At 55.0% G+C, this 24,477-nt stretch overlaps 10 protein-coding genes across 10 annotated transcripts; 7 read left to right on the forward strand and 3 right to left on the reverse strand.

The window, feature by feature from the left end:
* Positions 1–1,493: 1,493 nt before the first annotated feature.
* Positions 1,494–2,177, forward strand: JN550_011471 (uncharacterized protein; the record flags this gene model as incomplete). The annotated part of the gene is made up of 1 exon (XM_049309840.1): positions 1,494–2,177. One exon carries the CDS (start codon positions 1,494–1,496, stop codon positions 2,175–2,177), a length of 684 nt encoding a protein of 227 aa, XP_049166578.1.
* A 485-nt stretch (positions 2,178–2,662) lies between these two features.
* JN550_011472 (uncharacterized protein) lies at positions 2,663–3,454 on the reverse strand (the record flags this gene model as incomplete). Its single annotated transcript, XM_049309841.1, has 1 exon — positions 2,663–3,454. The coding sequence occupies one exon, from the start codon at positions 3,452–3,454 to the stop codon at positions 2,663–2,665; it is 792 nt and encodes a 263-aa protein (XP_049166579.1).
* An 876-nt stretch (positions 3,455–4,330) lies between these two features.
* Positions 4,331–4,879, forward strand: JN550_011473 (uncharacterized protein; the record flags this gene model as incomplete). Its single annotated transcript, XM_049309842.1, has 1 exon — positions 4,331–4,879. The coding sequence occupies one exon, from the start codon at positions 4,331–4,333 to the stop codon at positions 4,877–4,879; it is 549 nt and encodes a 182-aa protein (XP_049166580.1).
* A 332-nt stretch (positions 4,880–5,211) lies between these two features.
* Positions 5,212–5,817, forward strand: JN550_011474 (uncharacterized protein; the record flags this gene model as incomplete). The annotated part of the gene is made up of 2 exons (XM_049309843.1): positions 5,212–5,250; positions 5,302–5,817. The coding sequence occupies 2 exons, from the start codon at positions 5,212–5,214 to the stop codon at positions 5,815–5,817; spliced, it is 555 nt and encodes a 184-aa protein (XP_049166581.1).
* A 719-nt stretch (positions 5,818–6,536) lies between these two features.
* Positions 6,537–8,480, forward strand: JN550_011475 (uncharacterized protein; the record flags this gene model as incomplete). The annotated part of the gene is made up of 4 exons (XM_049309844.1): positions 6,537–6,589; positions 6,754–6,851; positions 6,911–7,114; positions 7,174–8,480. 4 exons carry the CDS (start codon positions 6,537–6,539, stop codon positions 8,478–8,480), a joined length of 1,662 nt encoding a protein of 553 aa, XP_049166582.1.
* A 781-nt stretch (positions 8,481–9,261) lies between these two features.
* JN550_011476 (uncharacterized protein) lies at positions 9,262–10,065 on the forward strand (the record flags this gene model as incomplete). The annotated part of the gene is made up of 1 exon (XM_049309845.1): positions 9,262–10,065. The coding sequence occupies one exon, from the start codon at positions 9,262–9,264 to the stop codon at positions 10,063–10,065; it is 804 nt and encodes a 267-aa protein (XP_049166583.1).
* Positions 10,066–10,400: 335 nt separating this feature from the next.
* On the reverse strand, positions 10,401–11,179 carry JN550_011477 (uncharacterized protein; the record flags this gene model as incomplete). The annotated part of the gene is made up of 2 exons (XM_049309846.1): positions 10,401–10,861; positions 10,921–11,179. The coding sequence occupies 2 exons, from the start codon at positions 11,177–11,179 to the stop codon at positions 10,401–10,403; spliced, it is 720 nt and encodes a 239-aa protein (XP_049166584.1).
* Positions 11,180–13,698: 2,519 nt separating this feature from the next.
* JN550_011478 (uncharacterized protein) lies at positions 13,699–14,433 on the forward strand (the record flags this gene model as incomplete). Its single annotated transcript, XM_049309847.1, has 2 exons — positions 13,699–14,114; positions 14,235–14,433. The coding sequence occupies 2 exons, from the start codon at positions 13,699–13,701 to the stop codon at positions 14,431–14,433; spliced, it is 615 nt and encodes a 204-aa protein (XP_049166585.1).
* Positions 14,434–15,264: 831 nt separating this feature from the next.
* On the reverse strand, positions 15,265–16,310 carry JN550_011479 (uncharacterized protein; the record flags this gene model as incomplete). Its single annotated transcript, XM_049309848.1, has 5 exons — positions 15,265–15,555; positions 15,620–15,811; positions 15,919–15,924; positions 15,984–16,062; positions 16,276–16,310. The coding sequence occupies 5 exons, from the start codon at positions 16,308–16,310 to the stop codon at positions 15,265–15,267; spliced, it is 603 nt and encodes a 200-aa protein (XP_049166586.1).
* Positions 16,311–20,372: 4,062 nt separating this feature from the next.
* On the forward strand, positions 20,373–24,149 carry JN550_011480 (uncharacterized protein; the record flags this gene model as incomplete). Its single annotated transcript, XM_049309850.1, has 3 exons — positions 20,373–21,603; positions 21,664–21,920; positions 21,978–24,149. 3 exons carry the CDS (start codon positions 20,373–20,375, stop codon positions 24,147–24,149), a joined length of 3,660 nt encoding a protein of 1,219 aa, XP_049166587.1.
* Between the last annotated feature and the right edge of the window lie 328 nt (positions 24,150–24,477).

Genomic DNA, 24,477 nt, shown 5'->3' on the forward strand with positions numbered 1-24,477 from the left:
GCGAAGGAATAAGCCACTGCACTCATTATCCCTGCGTTTTCGTCTGATGGGCTTATGGAGGTGCTGATAAACGGAAACAGTGCCCACCCATTGGAACCAAAGAGCATGCAGGTACTCGGGAAGCAAATTTGAAAGTATTCCGGTTTGCTGTAAGATGACGTTCCGGTCAGGCAGTGCTAGAAAGTGATAGAAGGCAGTTGATTCACTTGTTCTGTTGCCCTACAACCTCGTAAGCTCACTCCTAAACCTTCTCACCTTGTGTCAGGTATTGCCTGTCCCGGTTTGGTCTGACTAGGTCTCTCATGCTCGCTGAGTTCTGTTATACAGTTCGCGCGATGCCTTCTGATTGTACCAGGAGAGGCACAGTACTCTTGATGAATGGCCTTTATGGAAACATTATTCGTAACCAAGTGAAATGCTAATCAGAGGATCAAGGTTCAGAAGATTATAAAATGTACTCTTTCTGCTCTCAGTCAACAGAGTTTGTCCAGTTCAACTTGCATCTGTTTTTTTTTTTTTTTTCCTCTTGTGTCAAGGCTGTTTCTGCCTAATCTGTTAGGCACTGCCTTTGGGTGCTGAACCTTGCAAATAATCATATCACATCCTCGTCATGAAGTCAATCACCCCCTTCATTATTAGCAGTGCAATTGGCATGACAACTGCCGCCACCATTGAGATATGCGGTGGTGTTCAAAGCGAAAACTCAACCCACCTCAACTTCGTTGTCGGCAATGGTCCTGATGGCATTCGAAATAACTGTCCACAGGTCATCAGAAACCTGGCTGAGCAGAAAAGTATTACTGTCGACCGCATCGATTGTGATACTTCCGGTAGCTGGCAAGCTAAATTTGAGATTGAGATGAGGGGCGGCGCGGTTGGATCAGGCTTCAATGAATACAAGGACGTTGTCATTGAAGATCTACATGCTTGTGCAGACACTCCTACCAATCCAAGTTGCACTTGTTTCGGTTCTTGAGGTTGTATGGGGTGCTAAGGTTCTGTCGTAACTAGTCAAGCAGCAAGAGTCCAGGTGTTTGAACATGATCTCAAATTAGTATTGGGGCCGCTCAAAGTCGAAATTGCCAGTATCAAGTATACCATAATGTCTCGTTAGCTTTTCGTGTAAAGTAGTCTCATCTTTCTATGCACTTTCAGGCCCCTTATCTAATCCCAGCTCGGACTTGCAGTTGCTTATGGTTTTCTTTCACTGCGATACTTTGAAACTCGTATTTTACAGCTTCCACGTAGCAGTACTGAGCAGGCAAGATTCGTGAAACCAGACGGGAAAGGATCCGTCGCATCTAGATTGAGTGATACCCGTGGACATGCAGGGCTTGGCCCGGATGAATCCAGCGCCGTTCCGATCTAGGAGGGTTCACGGGTACATCACCTGGAAAGTAACTCATGTTCATCACATGCCATTCGTGTAGTTCCGGTCATCATCGCCTCGGGGAACGAAAACAGAAGTTTCGAACCAAAAGGAATTCCGCAGAATGGCTACGAACAAAGTGCCAGAGAACCTCAAGCAACGATTGAAGGAGTCATATGACGCCATTGCGCCCAAATACAACGAGTGGACAATACTTCATTCGCAGTATCGCCTCTATTATCTAGACAAATTACTTAACCTTCTCAACGCCACAGAGAAGTCCCAGGTTTCAACATTAGAACTTGGTTGCGGATGTGGAATACCAGTGACACAGAAGCTTCTGAGTCACGAAACATATCATGTAACGGCAAACGATCTATCTAGCACTCAACTGGAGGCCGCGCGAGAGAACTTGCACTCGGACGCCGCAGGCGATCGGCTGCGGTTAGTTCCAGGTGATATGACAGAGCTATCATTCGCTGCGGGCTCGCTTGACGCCGTGATTGGCATGTATAGCTTGATTCACTTGCCAAGCTCTGAGCAGGTGTTGATGATTGAAAAGATCGTGGGATGGCTTAAGCCTGGGGGCTACATGCTTGCGAATTTTACTGAGGAGACGATAGGCGGTGTAGTAAACGAGAAATGGCTAGACGATAAAGGTTGGGTATACTGGAGCGGCCTCGGGGCTGAGAACACAGTGCAAGTAATCAAGGATACTAGTCTGAATGTAGTAGTCAGTAAAGTTACTAAGGATATAGTGGATGCATCCTTTCTTTGGGTTCTTGCCAAAAAGGGGTTGCAGCTTTGAGCTTGAAGTCTTGTAAGAGTACTGTCAAGGTGATGAGCCTTGCCGTGACGCACTCACTCAGTCACAAAGATATCCGCCCACAGTTCAAGCAGTTTATACACCTCCACCAACCCCCCCCCCCCCCCCCCCCCAACTGTAGTTTAGCACTTGAATTTTGAGTCTAAAGGGGTCACTTAAACAACCGGTGACCTTCTGGGCATTCTACTCTTGGTACCCGGGTGCCGAAGCCTACTCTATCCTGATAGGACGTATACGGACCATTCGTCTCTATAGTCCTAAATCTACCGACGAGGCGACACTACATAGAAACAGATATATCGTTGGCAAGAGTCAAGGGTTTTCAGATACAGTTTAAAGTCTGGCTCCCCAATAACTCGGTTTCGCTACGTTCCGGGTCGCCTAAGATCACAGGATTTTGAGATTTCAACCGCAAATTGCCCAGAAATATAGCGTTATTCATCTTCCTTTCGAAGTAGACTACATAACTACCATGATTTCCTGAATAGTCCTCCAAACCAACATGTAACACCGACCCATTTACGGCTTCTCGGCCCCAAGGTCTCAACCAGGTCCTCGGTCACTTGACGCTCTAAAATACCTTGTTCACCGTCAACAACCAGACCCCATTTTCTCGCCTCCTCTATCGTGTCCGTCACCGTGTGGGCGTAGCTTGTTGGTCGTATCTTCTCCCCTGACTCCATATCCACAAACCCCGCCTGGCTGATGCCGCCCATGTGGGCGTGCATGTTGGTCAGCAGCAATACGCCACCCGGCTTCAAGAGACGGGATGCCTGTCTGAAGAACGTCTCTAGCGGGATGTGCTCGAGTACGAGCGTGCTGATTACTCCATCCGCGTTCGTTGCGCTTGCTGGTGGCTCGTCTGAGGCCAGGAGGTCAAACACAGCCAGTTGGAGATGTGCCTTGTGCCCCGCTTCTCCAAGGGCGCCGGCTGCCATGAGCTCGCTCTGCAACTCGTGTAGCCGCTTCTTCGCGACAGCAAGCATGCCCTCGCTGGCATCCAGCGCAATGACTTGGGCACCGTTCACTCCGAGAAGGAGCGCGGTGTTACGCCCGGTGCCACAGCCCAGATCAACCAGTTTCCAAGGCTTTGACATTTGAAGAGCTGATTCGAATCGAGGCAAGAGAGCCTGCATTTCGATGTCGTCCATTGCTTGCAGGAAATTCCCATCCGTATCGTACACGGCTGCCCAGCGATCGTAAGCCTCCTTGGTCGGAAGGTACTTGATCGCCTTGAACGAGGGGTCTGGGGAAGCCATGATAGATGAAGTATAACGTTTCGGCTGGTCCAGGGGGAGGCTTGGTAATAGCGGTTAGATGGTCAAGCAGTGTGGTTTAATGTTCAGGAGTCTCTGACGTTAATGAAGATTCGATGAAAAATGCAATGCCACATATTATAAGGAGCGGCTGATCTTGGTGCCTCAGTGAGTCACCGGCGACTGCCATGTGAAGAGCTTTGATTCGATGCCAAGAACCGACTAAACCAACCCGATATCAAACCAAGTGCTGAAATGCGCGTAACTTCGTGTTGTCGAACTAGGCATTTGCTGAACACTACACTTAATTCAAGGACTTCACCAGATAAAAGTCTACACAATGGTGTTTTTGCAGAATAGCGGTTGGCAGCGAACAAGCTGTGTCTTCTCCTCATTTCGTGGCCGAAAAGCAGGCGTATGTTACCCAGATGATCATTTCTTATTAATCTGGAGAAAAACAATCCATCTGAAAGTTTTCGACTCGCTGCAACGGTAGTTCCATGTGAAACAAGAATTGCGTTGGCATTTCTGTATGAGATGATGTGAAAGCGGTGCAGGCTTTGGCAATCAGTGGTGCCAGTGATCGAGGAGGACGTCGTTGCCCATTTTCTGATTGTCCTTTGACGACCTCACTGGACGTTTTCTCAAAACTCTCGATTCCCCGAGGAAAATGTTCGAGCTGCCTGGTCTCGCATGCATCCACTTCTGATGCTTGGAAATCAAAACGAAGCAGGAACTTGTCACACCTCCTTTGCACAACGCTTTCTTTTCTTGAGATGAGACCCTCTTAACGCCGCTCGAACTGACCATCAACGCGGCAGGTTTGTCACGCACCAACCATTGGACTAGCACATCAGATCTCGAACGCTCGTTTTCCCAATGGAATTGCCCTCCACAGAGCATGCCAAGACGGCAGGTGAAGACTGTGACGAGGAAGAGACATCGGAGCTGTCCGCATCAGCAGTCTCGGGAACCAATGCCGAGAAGTCGTCCACGTTGCCCGTCCCAGAGGCAAGCGTGACCGCCCAGGTCGAGCTGGATAAGCCAATGAAGAGCTGCCTCAAGAAAGGTGAAGAATCCGGCAGTACCACTACGAAAGCTGTGACATTCGGGGAGACACACGCATTCGACATAACCAACGGCGACCCCGTACCAAAGTCTGCCATGACCGCTAAAGACTATCGCCATTGGTTCCGCTCACAGCGAGATTCGCCTGGGCGGCGCAGAAAGAAAGTGAACAGACGTCTTCGCTCAGCCCTGCGTCGCGTTATCACTGAATGGGGAGAGGAGAATAGAGCAAGGGAGCTGGGTGGCGAACGAAGGGTGCAATGGCGGAAGCAGTTTCTGCGATGGGCGAGGGCGAACGGGTTCAATGGAGTCATGGACGGGATTTCGAGACACCGAGCCACTCATCAGGCAGAGGCATGAGCTATACCAGCTTGGGGGAAACGGCAAAGATATCAGGACAGTGAGAGAGTGGCTCGCGATGCCGATGTGGGAACAACTCATGATTAGCATGACAGAGTCTGTGGCCAGAGGCTTGACCACAAGGTTTGAGTACAGTCATTTGAGTCCAGTAGATACCAAGTGTCGCCAACGTTTGCTTGGAGGTGAATACAGATATGTGCTTTTTATCGTCGTTGTGCTTTGTTATTATTGTGAGAGGACCTTTTTTGTGGGTTCAAACCCAAGCTCCTCGTCGGAACCGGACTCCCAAAAAATGATGTCAACTTCACAACTTCAACTAGATCAGGGCCAAAATGGCGACCAACGACGCTTTAATCTGGATCGACTGCGAGGTACGTGGATAGATTTCAATTTGGTGGTAGGGCAGAAATTGACGTTTCCAGATGACGGGTCTTGATCCCGATCGCGAGGAGATCATCGAGATATTCTGCATCATCACGACCGGAACTCTCGAGGTTGTGGATGAAGCAGGTTGGGGGGCCGTCATTCACCAGAGCAAGGAGCGAATGGACCAGATGGATGACTGGTGCACGAGGACTCACGAGAAGAGCGGACTGACAGCCGCTGTGCTGGCCTCCAAGGTCACTCCTGAGCAGGCTGCGGACGAGCTGCTGGCATACATCATGAAGCATGTGCCGGAGAGGGGCGCGCTGCTGGCGGGCAACAGCGTGCATGCCGACCGTGCGTTCCTCAGGCAAGAGCCGTACAAGAAGGTCGTCGACTATCTACATCACCGCATTCTCGATGTCAGCAGTCTGAAAGAAGCGGCCAAGCGCTGGTGTCCACGCGAGGTCGTCCAGAAGGCGCCGGCAAAAAAGGGTCTCCATCAGGCGAAAGACGACATCTTGGAAAGCATAGCCGAAGCAAGGTACTACAAGGAGTTCATCTTCCAGAGGTGAGAGTAACAGCGGAGATTCTGCGATCACGGGGTTGCGTGCGTGAATCTTCTGCACTCTGGCCGCAGCAACGTGCGTGAAAATTGACTCTGCAGCATCACGAGCTGCAAAAGCTTGAGGCATTCTCTCGTTGGCATCTCGGCATCTTGGAGGTTGCAATCGCGCCGAAGGCACGGGCATTGGGCTGGGGCTGGAAGAGAGGAATCGATAGTTTCAGCGCGGATAGACCCGTGGCGGAAATCCACGGGAGCACATTGGTCAATCAACGGGGGCGCAACTGTTCCATCCTGCTCCGATATTTACCTGGCCGAGTGTTGGGGTGTCTGCGTTCACGTCGTCCAAAGAGAGCATCGTGTGCCCTCCGCGGTGGTGGGCACTGTCTCAATGGGTCGTTCCCATGGCTGCCATCATGACAGGACAGTTGCTGGCCGGGCTCGGCACAGTACCTGGGTAAGGTGTTACCCTGCCTGCCAAACCTGCCCGACGTGCATGGAGATCGCGGAAATGTTCGCCGCCACGCAATGGAAATGAGGTCACTCCACTTTTGGTCGCTGCTCACACCCCAGGACCCCCACCATCTCAGACTAGGCCAACTGTTTTGGAGCTATCTCCAAGCTCCTATCCCTCCTCTGCTACAATAAACACGCTTCAGCTGCTTTCCCTGTCTGTCGCTTGCATGTCCATCTTTGAGAATCTGTCTTTCTAGGTCTCTGCTATCCACCATGAGCGTCAAGACGGTCGAGTTCAAGTCCTTCACCGACCAGAAGCCTGGAACGTAAGTCGGCCCACCCCCCTTCTGATTCTAGCTGTCTACCCCGCCATCGTCACCGTCACCGTCACCGACTCCCGTCCCGCCAGACCCAGGCGCAGATGGGTGATGCCCATTGGAGATGGTTACGACACAAATTACTACTTGGACCAAAGCTGATAGTCTTGTAGTTCTGGTCTTCGGAAGAAGGTCAAGGTTTTCCAGCAGCCGCACTACAGTGAATCCTTTGTCACGAGCATTCTGCTGTCTATCCCAGAGGGCGTTGAGGGTGTGTATCTGTCCTTCCCCTCATCATTCCGTTGTTCCATACTGAATCCAATCGTGCAGGATCGTTCCTCGTCATCGGCGGTGATGGCCGCTACTGGAACCCCGAAGTCGTCCAGTTGATTGCCAAGATCGGAGCTGCCTATGGCGTCAAGAAGCTGTTGATCGGCAAGGACGGTATTCTGTCGACACCCGCTGCCAGCCATGTCATCCGAAAGCGAAAGGCGACTGGCGGTATCCTCCTGACTGCCAGCCACAACCCTGGCGGTGAGAAAACTCAGTCCTTCAAGAGCCGAGACCCAATCGCTAACTTGCCCCTCGTACAGGCCCCAACGAGGACTTCGGTATCAAGTACAACTTGGCCAACGGTGGCCCTGCCCCCGAGAGCGTAACCAACAAGATCTACGACGCTTCCAAGACCCTCACGTCCTACAAGATTGCCGACATCCCTGATGTGGATCTCTCGGCCATCGGCACCAAGACCTACGGAAACCTCGAGGTCGAGATCATTGACAGCGTAGCGGATTACACCCAGATGCTGAAGGATATCTTTGACTTCCCCTTGATCAAGAAGTTCTTCTCCAACAACCCCGACTTCAAGGTCCTCTTCGACGGACTCCACGGTGTCACGGGCCCCTATGGAAAGGCAATCTTTGAGCAAGAGCTCGGTCTGGCCAACTCGACCCAGAACTGCATCCCTGCCCCTGACTTCAACGGCGGACACCCCGACCCCAACCTTGTCTATGCCCACTCCCTGGTAGAGAGGGTTGACAAGGAGAACATCCCCTTTGGCGCCGCCTCGGACGGTGATGGAGACCGCAACATGATATACGGCGCTGGTGCCTTCGTGTCACCCGGTGACAGTCTGGCCATCATTGCACACCACGCTCAGTTGATCCCGTACTTCAAGAAGCAAGGTGTCTACGGCCTTGCCCGCAGCATGCCTACCTCTGGTGCGGTAGACCTCGTTGCCAAGGCCCAAGGCCTGAACTCCTACGAGGTCCCCACTGGGTGGAAGTTCTTCTGCGCCCTCTTTGATGCGGACAAGCTCAGTATCTGCGGTGAGGAGAGTTTCGGAACTGGCAGCAACCACGTCCGTGAAAAGGATGGTCTCTGGGCTGTCGTTGCGTGGTTGAACATCATCGCCGGCCTTGGTGAGGCGCACCCTGACACCAAGCCCAGCATCAAGCAGATCCAGGAAGATTTCTGGAACACCTACGGCCGAACCTTCTTCACACGTTACGATTACGAGAACGTCGACTCGGACGGCGCCAACAAGGTCGTAGGTGTGTTGAAGGATCTCGTCGCCGACCCCAAGTTCGTCGGCAGCAAGATCGGAGACCACACCGTTACTGATGCTGGCAACTTCTCCTACACAGACCTCGATGGATCTGTCTCCTCCAACCAGGGTCTATACGCTCGATTTTCGAGCGGCAGTCGCATAGTCGTGCGTCTGTCTGGTACCGGCTCCTCGGGTGCTACTATTCGTCTGTATATTGAGCAGTACACTGATGACAAGTCCAAGTACAGCCTCGACGCACAAGACTTCCTTAAGCCTGAGATCAAGTTCGCTACCGAGCTTCTGAAGTTTAAGGAGTTTGTTGGACGTGATGAGCCCGATGTCAAGACTTAAGCGAACAGCGACGCGACATTGATTTTAGCGAATACATAGAAGCCTAAAGGCGAAACCTACAAATTGAGATCTTTCCGACGCTGACAAAACTGATTATGAATCGTGCATAAGATCTGACTTGATAATATCGAGGATGAGCGACGACTGGACATCGAATGAGAGTAAAAAGCACGATGTTGATGTTTCGAAGCTCGAGCTTCAGACCTGGAACTCATGCGAATACACATGTTTGCAGTAATCACATACAATGCACGATCCGGAAAGATTGTGGCGTGGACCCAGCCGCTTACATGTGAATCGCCCGAGGTCAAGTTTGCCGAGAGTGGGTACACAGATAACTGCATGGGAATGCTGCAACGTGACAAAACGGGGAGTATCGAAGTTGTAGCTACACTCAAGAAGCCAATTCATAAGCCATCAAGACCCTTGATTCTCGATCCAACAATTGATACATTAGTCTTTGGAGAGACCCGCACACTTCACTCCCTTAGTTGGTGGTTGTGCAGCTTGTACAAGCAAGCTAGCGGCTAGGCTTGCGCAACCGAGGCTCTGCTGACCTCGAAGTCAGAGTCAGGAGACGGCTTGGTGTGACAACGGTTCAAGAAAGTGCCAGACACCATCCTTTGATATAGGTACTCGTCTGTCGAACCAGAGGGACTTTTCGTGGTGCCACTTTCTCTCAGCTTGCTCAATCATTGTCAGCATCGCTGTGCAGATCACGCCAGCTTGACCGTGGGACATTCTTTGGAACCAGCTATCAGGACGTTCTGCCATTCTCGTCATGCAGGATAAGATTTTGTTCACAGTTCCCATACCGCGACTGAACGCGCATGTTGGTGGCAGCATAACATGCACTGAGCCTTCGCCACAAGTATACCTGCTGTCCTTCAGCTCGCCGCCGGACAACAGGCTCACGCCGGCGTTCTGTGCCGCGCTGCTGAGCGCCCTCGACATCATCGAGGCCAGCTACCCCACTGGTGTCGTGGTGACTACGTCCTCCATCACCAAATTCTACTCCAATGGGCTGGACCTTGACCTCGCCATCAAGACCGAGGGCTTCACCGAGGACTCGCTGTACCCGCTCTTCCGGCGGTTCTTGACGTACCCCATGCCCACGGTTGCACTCCTCAACGGCCACGCATTCGCTGGTGGCTTTATGCTCGCCATGCACCACGACTACCGTGTCTTCAGCGGGAACAGGGGCTACATGTGCATCAATGAGCTGGAGTTTGGCGCGCCGCTGCTGCCGCCCATGTCCGGGATCTTCCGGGCCAAGTGCAGGCCGGACGTGTACAGGACAATGGTTCTTGAGGCGAAGCGCTGGGACGCCAAGGCGGCCTTGGAGGCTGGCATCATTGACCGAACGGACGGGCTCGAAGGCGTGATGGCTTTGGTACAGGAGAAAACGCTGACCACCAAGGGCAAGACGGGCATCTACGGCATGTTGAAGGCGGAGATGTACCGGGAGCAGGTCGCCTTGCTGAGTGCGACAGGTAAAGACGTCGTCAAGTTTGGAGACGTCATGACGCCCGAGAAGAAGAGGAAAGCCGAGCTGAAGGACAGGGTAGCGAGGGCAAAGATTTGATGCCCAGCTCACTTTGATACATGTCTTGTAGATCTCGAGTCTTGTGGCTAGACTTTTAGCGCAGATTTCGGCTGGAATGGCTGTATTCATGTCGTGTACACTGTAAAATAGACCATCGAGAACATGTCGTAGCCTCACGTGATAAACCATGCATTTTCTACGATGAGCCCTATGTCGAGGTGCTATGAATGGGGTACTGTCAGCCCCAGTACATCCTCACTTGAGAAAATGCCTTTTGATCTTGGTGCGAAACTCTTACAAATTCTGCCTGGTGTATGCAAGATTCTCTACGCACTTCGCTGTGATCTTCGTTGTGAAGTAGTCATATTCTTCAATCATGAGCTCTTCTTCTTTCCTACTTTCTCTTCAGTCTCCAAGCGAGAGAAAGCCCTGCCACTCTCCATCACACTTTGAAAAAGCAGCCAGAGCGGGATGACGATCCAAAACCCATTCATCATCACGAAATATGCCCAGAAGTAGTATCTCTCCGGTCGACAGAAAATTTCTCCAAAGACGGCTTCGTCGAAGAAAAACGTTGCGTAGTACAGCACATCGCCGTAGAGCTGGCCAAGACTGACAACGAGCTGCAATGGATGCCGGAACGGGTGTTCGTTGATGATAAACCAGCCGACAATAAAAGAGAGTGGTCCCCAGCACACAGCTGTCACGGTCTCCATGCAGACGACGAAGGCGTCTCGCGTCAGGTATCGACGATCGGATAAGGCGTACTCTTTCCATAGTTCGCCAAAGAGGGTCGTACGTGAGGGCATATGGGCGTTGTTGAATGCAAAGTATCCTTGTGAAAGTCAGCGGTTGCTACATTACCAGGATTAGAGACAGTCAATATCCTCCTACCCTCGAAAAATAGATGAATGCAGCCGCACAGCATGAACCATCTCGCGGTCCATAACTCGCCATTCGAAATGCTGGGTCGGACGTGACGAGCCAAAGAAGTCGTCAAGGCAAAGACAAAAACGCTAGCTCCAGCGAACGACGATATGAGATATGGCACTGCTATTTCGTTTGGGGCATATGCTGGCAAGTCGATGGTTGGAGGGTAGTAGGGGTGAAGCTTCTGCTCGATCAGGAGGCCGCCTGCATTGTTGTCAGTCATCTTGTGGTCTTCGCCGAGTGCCAATCCTGCACGTTTGTTGAAGTCGTGTAAGAAGATGATGGTCGTAGGTGAACAGTCGAATTCCACGGAGCAGTTGACTTTTTATTGTTGAAAGGCATTCAAGAAGATTGAGCAGGGTAAGAATACTACTCCAAACATGACTGGGTCTAGGCAGCTAGCTCCTTCTTCGAAGCAAGCGCTGCTTATGGCCGTGCTTGGCAATGCGGTGCGCCGCACGGAATTGAAGCATTCCGCATCGGACGATGCTGCAGCTGTGTGGTGATTGGTCCAATAGGCTCCACCTCCTCAACCCCGTCTATACCACTAATCAGATCCAACGAATTATCCCCATATTCATAATGCTCGCGAACATAGCAATATGTCCAGAACTCGATGCCGCAAGCCGAGATGCCCGGACACCGAAGATACTTCGTACAAGCTAGGATCGAAAGACGGAAAGTTACTACCACCTGCCTTTCAGAGCTCGTACAAGAAGACGCCCAGAGCTTTTGATTCGCGATATTTGTCATTCTGACCGCTGTGCACACTGCAACAACTTGTGAATACAATGACCAAGCTTTACACAATATGACCCCAACAGGTCCAACGAGAAGTACATGCACTTACGTGAGCTGTCAACCGAACACGCAGCAAATTCGACCAGGATCAGACATTTAGTAGCCTAATCTTACCACCGAGCGGATAACATCAGCAAGGATAAGTCAGTCATCTGTATTGTCTAGTCGATGTTTCTATGTGCTAGAAGAACATATCTCCGTCAAGGTCCTCGTAGAAGATCAGCACCTTTTTGCCAGCAGTTCCATCTCCATCTTCCGGCCAGAACTCCACGCAAAGCTCTTGTTCAGGCTTCCGGTGGACGATTAACATTCGGTCTTTGCGCTGCTTGCAATTTCCGTCAGCCTCCTGGTCGCCGCACGGTCTTTCGATCTCCACTTTGATCCAGCAACAAGAGTGCTCCTCGCATTGACGACCACCACCATCTGGATATGGGTTGCATCCCCGCTCGCTGCGGCAGTCATGAGGGTTACCCTCTACCACGCAGTGCTTTATGAGATCAGCGTGGTATGCTGTGTGGGTGATCAGTTCGCAGCACATGTTTCTGTCGTCTTTCTCGTGAGAAGTGTCATTTGCTCCTCCTCGTTGTATGAAGTGACACGACCGTCAATGTCTTCAACGTAGGCCGGTACCCTATATATCAAACATCCTTGTGTCGCATCATTGTTGATGGCCAATAGCTGGACAAGACCGGCTTGAGTTGAAAGGGATCGTTGAAGACAATGGGATTTGGCGCCTTCGTAAATCATCGCTAGTACCCTTCAAAGCCACGTAACCCCTTAGTACCTAGGTATGTTAATGTACCTAGGTATGTTACTGTTTTGTTAAAAGCGCCCAGAGCGATACACTTAAATCCCCTAGCCAAGATATCGGTTAATGCCTGAGACTCTTTGTCCATAGCCACCAAGGCTTGCCAGCCTCGATGAATACCGACTTCTCCCTCATCTGTTGTGGTACGAATCCGGCCAGTCTACCTCCCAGATAAAAGCGAGAATGACACCATCAAATTCAGTATCGAGCGGATGTAGTAGTACGCCACTCATAGTCATGTTTATGAATAAAATTATATGGAGCCACCCCACATGGAAAAGACAGTGCACGAGCACATCTCACTCACGAGTTTTGAATCGAGATGAATGAGTGTATAGAGGAGCTAGTTTATCGAAAATAGATACTCTAACACGATCTTCAAGTTCAAATACAGTCTTCGACCAAATTTAGCCTTGCGACAAGGGGGCTGCGCAATCCTAGCCTGGCAACGAGACCCAAACTGGTCTCTATGTCCTGTTACATCCGCCGAAGCTCTGGAAGCATTGTGTTTCCTGTGCGGAACCTCCATCCGTGTTCAATGGAACGACGCGCACCGTTCTCTAGTTTTGTGTGCGACGTATGTCTTGGGCACCAGTTACCGTAATTTTTCTATCCTACGACATTGTGAAGTTCGGCTGCCAATACTAGAGGACAACCTGAGACCGTCGCACGTCTATGATTCTCGCCCTAAGAATTATACTAATGGGGAAAGCACCGGAAACAAGGCATTTTCTCGTAGCTTTGGAGCTGTCAATTTGTTGTGTCTTCGCCATGTTTGTCCTCTCATACGGACGGGCTTGGGTAAATTGATGCTTATCGATTACCATGCGGAGGGCGAGCATTCTAGCGTGGCCCGTCCGGGGTGGAACTTATGGGAACTTATGGGCCGGGCATCCCATGGAACGTGCAGGCATCGCACTTTTGTTCCTCCGTCTCTTTAGCGCAATTGGAGCCAATAATTTCCATCCAGGACCGACAGCTCTACCAATAGCCACGGGACGAGCAGGAGCAACGACAGTGGTACGGAGACGAACAACGAGTACCCTCGCAGCGGCAGCCCGTTAAGAAGTAGGCCGAATTCGAGCACCGCGCCCTCCACAGCCGACCCTCGAGGGTCGATATCCCGGTCCAAGATGGCAGCGACCCTCAGCAACCTCACCAGCACGCTGGCACGGCTCTCCGTGTCTCGCAGCGCCGGATGCACATCGACACTCCTCCACAGAACCGCGGCCGCGCCGACGAGGCGACCCCTGACCCCCGTCCTCTCCACCGTCTCCGTTCTCTCCTCGCGGTCCTTCTCCGCGACGCCGGGCGCGGCCAGGGGCGCGCCGGCCAAGGGCGGTGCCCCGAAAGCTAGCAAGAGGCGCCGCAAGGTCAAGGGCGACAAGCCCGACCCGCGTATTCGCAACCTCAAGATCTCGAACCCCCGCAAGGTGCCGGCGCCTCTGCGCTTCGCCCGCAACCGACACCTGCGGCACTGGACGATCCACCGCGCGTGGCTGCTGTGGCAGCGCAAGGAGCGGGAAGGGGAGGAGAGGGAGCTCATGAGGTGAGGGCCAGCTCAACTGCACCTTTCCCCTTGCCGCATACCGGCCTCGGCCCCCCCTGCGGGCTGCCTACCGCGGCCCGAGGCGGTTGTTTATAATCTTGCTAACCGTCGTGGCTGCAGAATGTACCAGTCCATGGCCTCAGCCTGCGAAGAGCTGCGCACGACGTCCGGGCCCGGAACCCGCGACGAGGGATACCTGTACCGCGTGGCTATGGAGAAGAAGGGTCTATTCGGACACAATGCCGTCCCGATCGAGTACGCAAGGCCGCAGACCGAGACGCCTGCGCGGATCCCCTGGAACCACGACTGGACACGCTGATTGGGCGAGACGCCAACAACACATCTTGTATCCCTCAGCTCATAACTTTCCTGTAATTTCTCGGCCTGTCTGGGTTGACAGCGTCGTTCTGTATGACTCAAAAAGATTTACGTACGTGTCGGACGGGTGCAAAGGTGCCGGTCCCCTGGGGCTAGAGCGCATGTACAGTAATCATGGAAGATCTGTAGAGAGTGGAGGAGGCCATGGCCGAATTCTTGACTAAAGACGGCCGGGCATTGTAACTTATATATAGTGAAACACACAGCACATAACACAAATCAGTGGCACGGAAGCTAGAATCAACTGATGCTTTCTGACATTCTGTAATGCAGCGCTATCTTCGCTTTGCCCTCACTATCCCCATTAGTTATGACGGCCCCAGGCTGGGCCAGTCCCCAATTCCCATACAGAGTGACGTTCGGATATGGATTACCGCCACCTGAATACAGGGAGACGAACATCATGTACCTCCCAAGATCCTAAAACGAGTAGTAATATCGCAGCAAAACGACCGCTTCTATGTGCTAATAGTACACAAAACTTGCCTCCCAATCCAGGTATATCGCATGAAAGCACAGCAATTTTGTCTTCCTGGGAAAAGAGCTCTGTCGTGGCATCGATGATCGACCAGTCGGCTTTCTCTTTTACGCAAGCCGTCTCCCGGCCCTCGAGTTGGTGTAGAGAGCATACTCGAGTCACCCGAGACTGTGGCGTGGTCGACGTCCTCGTCCCCTCCCCGAGGATTACCGCCAGAATCGTGGCTGGCTTCTCGACTGCGGTTCGTCTCGGTATCAAAGTGCTTAAACCTCGGGGTTTGATTCGTTTCCCGCCTTATAAGATGACGCAACACCCAGCGCCCTCGCCCTTCTCGAACGTGAGCAGTGCGGCCCGGGTTGCCGCCTCGAATACGTCGTCGACGCCCTCACCGCTCAGACTGCTGCACTCGAGGTACTTGCGGGCCCCGACGTCGTGCGCCACGGCCTCGCCCTCGCGCAGCGTGACGAACTTCAGGCTCTTCTTCCGCATCTCTTCGATGGCGACGGGGTCGTCTCTCAGATCCTTCTTCAATCCCACGAGGATGATGGGCACGCCCGGGCAGCGCTCCGTCGCCTCTTCTATCCACTGCAAAAGACAGTCAGTTTTATTGGCCCTTCTCCCGTACTCGTCTGGGAGTTGGACGACCAACCTTGTGCTTCACGTTATCAAGCGAGTCTGGCGAGTCGATCGAGAATCCTATCAGAATCACATGTGCCTTGGAGTATGCCAGCGGTCTCAGTCGCTCGTAGTCCTCTTGTCCTGCTGTGTCCCATAATGCCAGTTGTACGGACTTGCCGTCCACTCTGCAATCCGTAACATAGTTCTCAAAAACTGTGGGGATCTGTACATCGATCTTATTAGAGGCTTTTGCTCAGGGAGGAATCGCAAGTAGGTATTGTGCTTTGCGCCAGCGCCGGCGCCGGTGAGGGTTGTAACGGATCGGCTTACATAGTGCTGCGTCGAGTTAGCAATGCCAAGGGATAAGCGATGCACAAATGGGGTTGAAGACTGACTGTTGGGAAGTACCCTAGCGTGAAGACACTCAGCAAAGAGGTCTTGCCGCAAGCTCCGTCACCGATGATGACCAGTTTCCTGGAAGCAGTTTCAAGTCAGCAATTGTGAAGTCCGCCCCCCTTTGAATACATGACGACTTGGAGCAGATGGACAGGAGGAAAGAGCGCGTAAGGGGAACGAGGTTGTGAATGAGGTAACGTATGTAGTGGATGGCGGATGGTTCGGTCTACGATGTCCCGTTGGAAGGGGTTCGCTTCTCCTAGACAAGCAAGCGGTTTGACGCGGACCTACCTCCGAATGACGTTGCCTGGGTTCGCGTTCGCCATGGTCAACGGGAGACGAGGCAATCGACTCGGACAGCAGGAGAAGGCCGGTGATCAGGGTGCGCGGTGGACAGCCTCGTTTGTTGAAAGGGGGCGCGTCTGGAGACGGAAGAGAGAGAGAGTGTGGGTGTGGGTGTGGGTGTGCTTGTGTGAAGTCGTTGACTGTTAAAAGCGAGTCGGCTCGAGGCCTCCGCGCCCGATTGTGCCGTGCTGGATGGGTGTCGAACCCTTCTATGGCGTAATTGTACGGCTCTCGCAATGGCAGTATCGAACGTCGTATTGCTCGTCGTCTGAATAATCTTGGCCTGGTCGCGGGTAACTGTGGATAGTGGAGAGGTGAGAGGATGCAGGACGGCCGAATGCTGTTCTGTTGGGTTCGAGAAAAGATCCCCTGTTGAATACGAGCGGCCCCGAACTTGGGCAACGATCTGACGATCAAAAACCGGGTATCGCTGGAGAATTTAAAGACACTGGACGGACAGGCCTAACACCAGAGCGCGAGCCCCGGTCTCGTCTGCCCAAGTCAACTTTTTAGCGCCGCCACGACAGACTTCAGTCCTACGCCTCGGATGACCCGCCCGCGTTCAGACGTCGTTGCACTTGCGGCGTCCCGTCCCTCGATGTTGCTGGCCCGTCAGAGCTGTTTCGGGGCGTTTCGGGGCAAGGTTGGACACAGAACTGGCCGCGACGAGCCCTCGCTGCGGAGTTGAGGCGAGGGACAGAAAGGGGGCAGAGAGGGTAGACTCTGAGTTGAGGGCGTACAGTGACCCTGTTTCTACTCCTAACACGTACGTCTGCCGGGTCCTGGGCGAGACGATCCTAAATGGCAGACACTGGTCTGGCATAAATACACCAGCTCACCCATACACCGCTATTAGCGAACCTGCAACTCGGAACCGCAGCTCTCAGCAGTACCTGTTACGTTACAGGGCTTGCGGCCTCTGTCCTCAGTGAGGCGATGGCAGGCTGGATGGAGCTGATGCGTTGAGGCTGTGTAAGTGCTAAGACGGGCTCGAATCAGGGCCAATTGGAAGCCAGAGGGCCCGAGCGCCCAGGCTGCGGGGAGAACATTTGAAGCTCTATCGACTTTGGTTAATCCGGATATTGAGCGTGTGGAGGCTGTTCCAAACTCTCAGCGGCATCCAGAGAAACGCTCGGTTGTGTGACGTGTGACGGATTGGGTGCCGCTCAAAATCCGGTTGTAGCAACGCGGACCGCAGACTTTGGGGGTCTTTCACCTCGACCCTGGGAAAGCATGGCCTTGGAGGCCAAGCCTTGAATCTTGACCTCCCCCCAATAACGATTGGAGGGCTGTCCAACTGACCGTCCGTACGCAGAATACAGATTCGAACAGCACTTGCGTCGGTTGTCTAGCTAGACCGCCTCGTCGACTTGGTCAGTCGGTCTGGAAATCAAGCTTCTCTAAAGGGCGCAGATGTAAGATTAGCAGGTTGGAGTGTCTGTTGCTCAACCACACTTGTGATACTAGTCCAATGGCATGCGCAGCGCAGAGTTAGACAGCATGTCCCACTGCTTAGTTGCGCGAGTTATATGGAGTGCCCGCAGAGCCAGGCCCGCAAACCAGGTATGATTGGACTTTGGCATTCCTTGATGCAGTATGCGGTCGGATGGAAATTGGCGAGTGTTGCTTCTTGACTTTGGTGGTCATGGAGCCGGCCGCGACGGCGTTGCACCACTGCCATTGGTCACACGCTGAGAATATTTGAGTCAAGTCTCTCTCATGCGTCACCTAGAAGGCTACTGAGTCTATTGATGTTTTTCTCGACGGGTGAGACGGGGCATTCAACATGGACCACCCGATGGCTGGCAGCTACAACGAGTGTTCCATCGTCGGTCGAGTCGAGCCTCGCGATGGCACCTGTGGCAGCCTTGCCGGCTGGGAAGCCCAGAAGACAGACGGGTATATTCAAGCCTGCGTGATTCATCCCTCTGCTGGGGGGATGATGAGAGATGACAGGACCCATCCCAGCTGTATCCCTCGGGTGATATTGATTCCAGGTGACTCTTGGGTGTGTACTTATGTTGAAGCGAGCGGCGTCAATGAGAGGACGCTGCCTCTTAGACGAGCTGGTCCGACGAGACGCGCCACTCGAGAAGGCATGCTCCAGCACATACATAGTACAATGATGGTGGCGGGTACTCGGGTCTTTCAAGAAGCTCTCAAGGCCTCGTGTGGCGATCGTGAGAAGATGATCGACCCGTCTCTCGTCTGTCAAAAGTCCTCACCTGCAAAGTTGTAAGGCAATACTACTCGGCCATAGAAGAGAAGCTCAGATTGGTTAAACTGAATCCATATGTGGTGAACCCCGAGACGAGATGGGCTGTGTCCATCACGTGCTATGGGATCGCACAGACGCGGGTTGGCATCATGCCTAACCAATAACTATAACCTACCGGAAGGTAGTTACTGTGCAGCAGCAGGTGCAGCGGTGCATACCTAGATGGAGGCCTAAGTTAGTACATTGCGGCAGCTCCACTAATAATACCTCAGAGCCGGAGAATTCATCGCCATCCAGGGTCTTGGGGGACTTCTCTCGGTGCGGGAACTGCCTGAACTGCCTTGAGGCACCTTATCTCAGCATCCAACTGGACAAATTGGCAATTGACAACCTTGAGGAAAGCAGTTTTAGCGGCTGACCTAACACCATGTACAAGGCCAGCAAGGTCCCACCCCACCCCTTCCAATTGGCACTGAAAGAGCCCAGGGCTCACCTACTGTAAGGTACCTACTGTAGGCGGATAAGTGTACCCCAGGCATCCAATAGCCCTGGAGGCAGCTGGAGGAGTCTTAGGCGAGGGGTGCTGAAAAATTGAGGCTCTGAGGGGGCCTGGGGCGCCTGAGGCGGGCCCAGCTCCAGCGCACACCTGGCAACTGGGCACTCGGGAGGAGTGTTTGCCCTATGGTCGCCTTGGACTGGACCCAACCGCCGGGCGCCAAGCCAAGATCCGATCCGAACCTCTGGGCATATGGAAACCTTTCAGGGCCCAGGCTGCACCCACTGACCAACTGCACACTCACTGGACACTGGACTGACACTGGACCTGAGGCGGCTGGACAACGGCCTCGCACCAGAACGCAGAGACGAGAGGCACAAGATTGTCAACGACCGAGCTGCCCTGAACTTGAGGTACGCAACCGACCGTCAACCCAGGCTGCCGCAGCTGGCCCTGTTTGCTTTCGGACCCCGGGACATGGTTTTGGGTTGAGCAGCGCCGCGTTGCACCTGTATTGCATTGCGCTGCGCAGCGTTGTCCTGCGGCCGAGAGGAGGAGGAGAGGGAGCGGGCGAAGGAGAGATAGAGAGAGAGGGGGGGGCAACCCGTCGAGCCTCGTCGCGTCGACCGGTACTTACCTACCTACCTACCTACCTACAGTACCTAAGGTACCTAAGGTACCCTGCCCGCGCTAGGTACAGCAGTCGGCTGCTCCTCTTGAGTGCTCACTCGATCAAATCAATCACGCACACTCACTTCACACCTGGGACCTGGGACCTGGGCAGTCAGTCAGTCAGTCGCTCGCTCGCTCAACCTCCGGGCCGGACTGGGACTCTGGACAGGACTCTGGACAGCACACCACGCCACACCACGCCCACCATACTCACTGCTACACCACACACCACACACCACACACCAAATCACATACCACTCCCAACCACACACGCACACCACAAACGCGCAGGCACGCAGGCACGCACCAAATCCTCCCGCCCAAACGCTCGCCTCGTGGGTTCTCACGCCAACACCACGCTGCGCCCGCTGCCCGCCTGCCACCTGCCCGCCCGCCTGCCCGCCTGCCCGCCTGCCCGCCTGCCCGCTCGCATTGGCACCCGACCCTGTGTAACCCTCACGGACCGCTTGATTGCACACTACGTACTCCGCTCCCACTCGGCAGCACGCCTCTCTAGCATGCTCTGGTTCGTCGACGCCGGCTCCGTGTCATAACTCTGGCCCTTGACCATCTTCTCGCACCCGCACCCGCGCCCGCGCCTGAGCCTGAGCCCGCCTTGCCCTGCCGTCCCGGCCTGTGCCACTCTCTCTGGTCGCCATGCCGGCCAAGAACCGCCAGCAGCCCGCGCCGCCGCTGGCATCCCCCGTCTCCAAGCCGTCCGCGGCCAAGTACACCAACAAGGACGGCACCAAGAGCATCACCATCACCAAGTCGTCCACCTCCACGCCGCCCGCCCAGCCCTCCCCCACCACGACCGCCTCCTCCAAGGGAGCTGCCCCGACGAGTCTCGACGCCTCGGCCGCCGCCACCGCCGCCGTCGCCGCCGACCAGGACCCCGCCCCGACGGTGAATCGCAAGAAGCAGAAGCGCCGCGCAAAGGCCGCTGCGAAAGCTGCCGCCGCCGCCGAGGCCGCCGACCCAGCAAACGGGCCCAACGGCCTGCCTAGTCCGCCGGCGTCAACCATCAGCGCACCTGCCCTGCCGCCCTCTTCGGGCACCCCTCGCAAGATTGTCCACGCTCACCACCATGTGCCGCAGAACCAGCCCCCCTCCGCGGCTGAGAACGGGGACTACTGGGACGACGAGACCGAGAGCGACGACGATCACCACCTGCATTCCTATCACAGCCACCCCTCACAGGCCAACGGCACCAATGCCCGCTCCAAGAAGTCGACCAAGAAGAAGAAGCAGCAGAAAGGCGTGGCCGAGAGCTCCATGAGCGCCTTTGCGCGGGAGATGGAGCAGCGCGATGCCGGCATCTCCAAGGAGAAGATCTGGAACACGTCCTCCCAGGAGGAGCGTGAGCGCATCAAGCAGTTCTGGCTCGGCCTGGGTGAGGACGAGCGCAAGTCGTTGGTCAAGGTCGAGAAGGATGCCGTGCTCAAGAAGATGAAGGAGCAGCAGAAGCACACGTGCAGCTGTACCGTCTGCGGGCGCAAGCGCACCGCCATCGAGGAGGAGCTGGAGGGTCTCTACGATGCCTACTACGAGGAGCTCGAATCCTTCGCCAACCAACCGCATAGCCATCCCCACGGCCCTCCCATGCTCGGCAACGCCCGGCGGCTGGGCCAGATGACCGGCCTACACCCGCCCCGGAGCCTCCCATCGAACTACTCCAATCATCACCACCCGTCGCGGGGCCGCATAGTGGAGCACGTGGACAACGAAGAGGACGACGAGGAAGACGACGACGAGTACGACGAAGAGGTAGATGACGACTACAGTGACGAGGACGACCTCGACGACGAGGACGATGGGGAGCCCGAAGACATGCCCGAGGACAACGCCCTTGACCTGTTCAACTTTGGGCAGAGCCTGACGGTACAGGGTATGAGATCACACCTTTGCTGCACTGCTTTTGCAACGTACCTTAGAATAACAACTCTAGGTGGCATTCTCACGGTAGCCGACGACCTGCTGAAGAACGACGGAAAGAAGTTTATCGAGATGATGGAGCAGCTGGCCGAGCGGCGCATGGCCCGCGAAGAGGACGCGACCTACCATTCGTCCTACGGGCACTCGGTCAACGGTGCCCCCATGCCGCCCTCGCACAATCACCCGCCGCCCGAAGACGACGAGTACGATGAGGAAGACGAGGAGGAAGAGGAATACGACTCTCAAGAGGAGGAGTATGACGAGGAAGAGGTAAACCCGTGACGCGTGTGGCGGGTAGGGAGATTCTTAACTAAGGTGTCACAACAGGAAACCATGACCGAGGAGCAACGGATGGAAGAGGGTCGGCGGATGTTCCAGATCTTCGCCGCCCGCATGTTCGAGCAGAGAGTCCTGACCGCTTACAAGGAGAAGGTCGCCCGCGAACGCCAAGCCAAGCTGTTGGAGGAGCTCGAGGACGAAAGCCGGCAGGACGCCCAGAAGAAGGCCAAGAAGGCAAAGGAGGCTCAGAAGCGCAAGGAGAAAGCCGCCCAGAAGAAGCAGGCCCAGGCCGAGGAGAAGGCGCGCAAAGAGGCCGAGAAGGCCGCCGAGGAGGCAGAACGGCTTGCCGAGGCCCAACGCCGTGCCGAAGAGGCCAAGGCCAAGGCGGAGGAGAAGCGCAAGAAGAAGGAACTCCAGAAGAAGCACGAGGAGGATGAACGCCTTCGGAAGGAGGCCGAGCGACAGAAACGCGCCCACGACGCAAAGGAACGCCAGGCGGAGCAGGAACGGAAAGCCCGCGAGGTCAAGGAGCGCGAGAAGAAGCTGAAGGAGGAGCAGCGCATCAAGGAGAAGGAGATGCGGGAGCAGAAGGAGCGGGAGACCCGCGAGCGCCGCGAGAAGCATGAGAAAGACAAGCGAGATAAGGAACAGCGAGCCGCTCAGGCAAAGGCCGAACGGGATGCCAAGGAGAAGCAGAAGCAGGAGGAGAAGGCTGCCCAGAAGGCAGCTGCTCTTGCGGCGCCCATCCCTATCCCCACGCAACCCAAGAAGCAGCAGCAGCAGCAACAGCCGCCGCCGCCGCAGCTTGCGTCCATCCCGGCGCTCCCTCACCAGCCTCCCGTGCACCAGGCCTCACCGCAGATCTCCGTGGCGACACCAGCCCTTCCGAAGGCGCCTACGCCGATGAAGCCCCGCGCAGTATCCCAGGAGATCACCAGGTCGATGTCTCAGGCATCACAGTCAGGTTCAGGTGCCAGTCAGAGCGCTTCGCCGCACCCACTGACTCCCGCGCACGCAAGTCCCGGTCCCATTGGGCCTCCGAACAAGGCACCGTCCACCGGCCCCGGCAGCTCGTCTTTTCCTGGCGCACCCACATCCCCCCTACACGGTGGGATCAAGAGTCCCCCTGGCCTCGGCCCTGGGCCGTTCCCCATTGGGATGCCACCTCTCGGGATGCCGTATCCTCCTGGAATGCCCATGGGTCCGGGATTCAACCAGATGCACAACCATGCGTTCCCTCCGATGGGCGGTGCCTTCCGACCACCCCCTGGAGGCATGCCGCTTCCACCTCCTGGCCTTGCTGGGCCGATGGGCCGAGGATTTCCAATGCCTCCCCACGCGCCTCCTGGGTTTCAAGGCGGGCTTGACTCTATGCCCGGCATGAGCCAGGGCTTCCCTGGGCATGAGGGTATGCCTCTCGGGCAGCCGTCTTCGCACTCCCGACAAGCCTCTGCGAGCTTTGACGGCAGTCCCCTGGATTCCAAGAGCCCCGGCGCTTCCGCCCAGCCCATTGCGAGACCTGCACCTATTGGAAGACCAGGCAGCGTGGTCCAGGGCCATCGACAGAGCCTTGGTGCTGAGGTGGACAATGTCAACCATCTGGGGAGCAGCGCACTGCTTGACGACTCTGATGAGCCGCTCGGGGATATCAGCAATCAGCAGCGGCGCCACACTGCCGCCCCGGGAACGAGGCCTCCGTTCACAGCAGCCCCATTCCACGACCCCATCTTTGGTTCTCCATTGAGTGGAGGGTGGGGGGGTCCTGCCAACGTGTTCTCGCCGCCTCCTGGGTTTGGAAACACGGCCTGGCCTCCCAACCCTGCCTTCGGAGCCCCACCCCCCGGCATGAGACCAGTGCAGCCCCGGACGGTGCAGGTTCGTTTGATGCTCTGCCGAGCATGTCGGGAACTAGAGGGGCATGCTACTGACGAGAACGGCTTTGTTGACATCTCAACCGTCAAGGGGCATGTTGACTCGATCAACACCTCGGAGCCGGTCTCGGAGCCTGAGCTCCTGGAAATGTGCGAAACTGAAGGGAGTGCCCACAACGGCGGCGGAAGCTTCGATATTCGCCGCGACGAGAAGTCAGGCAAGATGCTGATTCGCTACGACGCCAATGGGGGTACTCCGATCATGGCAGCGCGCAACGTCGGTGCTCCAGGTGAGATAGGCAGTCCCATTGTGGGTTCGATTGGTTCGTTTGGCACACGAGGGTCCTAGTGGCAGATCAGTGGCCCGAACAACAACTCCAAGCAAATCCAGGAACCGACCGCTCTTTTCCACCTGGACTCGCACGTTGCTCTCAATCTGTTTGGTCTCGAAAAGGGGTGGTCTGAGCTGGGTGTAGAGAGGGTCTTTCGATCCCCTTGTTCCTAGAACTTATACCCTCCGCCCTCGATGACTCCTCTACTCCTTCTTGCTCGGCCAACCTCGAAATCATGAAATCACGCTGGGTGAAGCAGCTACGTGTTTCTCATGAGCTCTAGGATGGTCGAGCCCTCTACTTCTTGTGTCCTTCCTTCTTTGTACTTTTCGAGGTTCCTCTACG

Source organism: Neoarthrinium moseri, assembly GCF_022829205.1.
Source record: "Neoarthrinium moseri strain CBS 164.80 chromosome Unknown scaffold68_Wmoseri_CBS_16480, whole genome shotgun sequence".
Classification (NCBI taxonomy): Eukaryota; Fungi; Ascomycota; class Sordariomycetes; order Amphisphaeriales; family Apiosporaceae; genus Neoarthrinium; species Neoarthrinium moseri.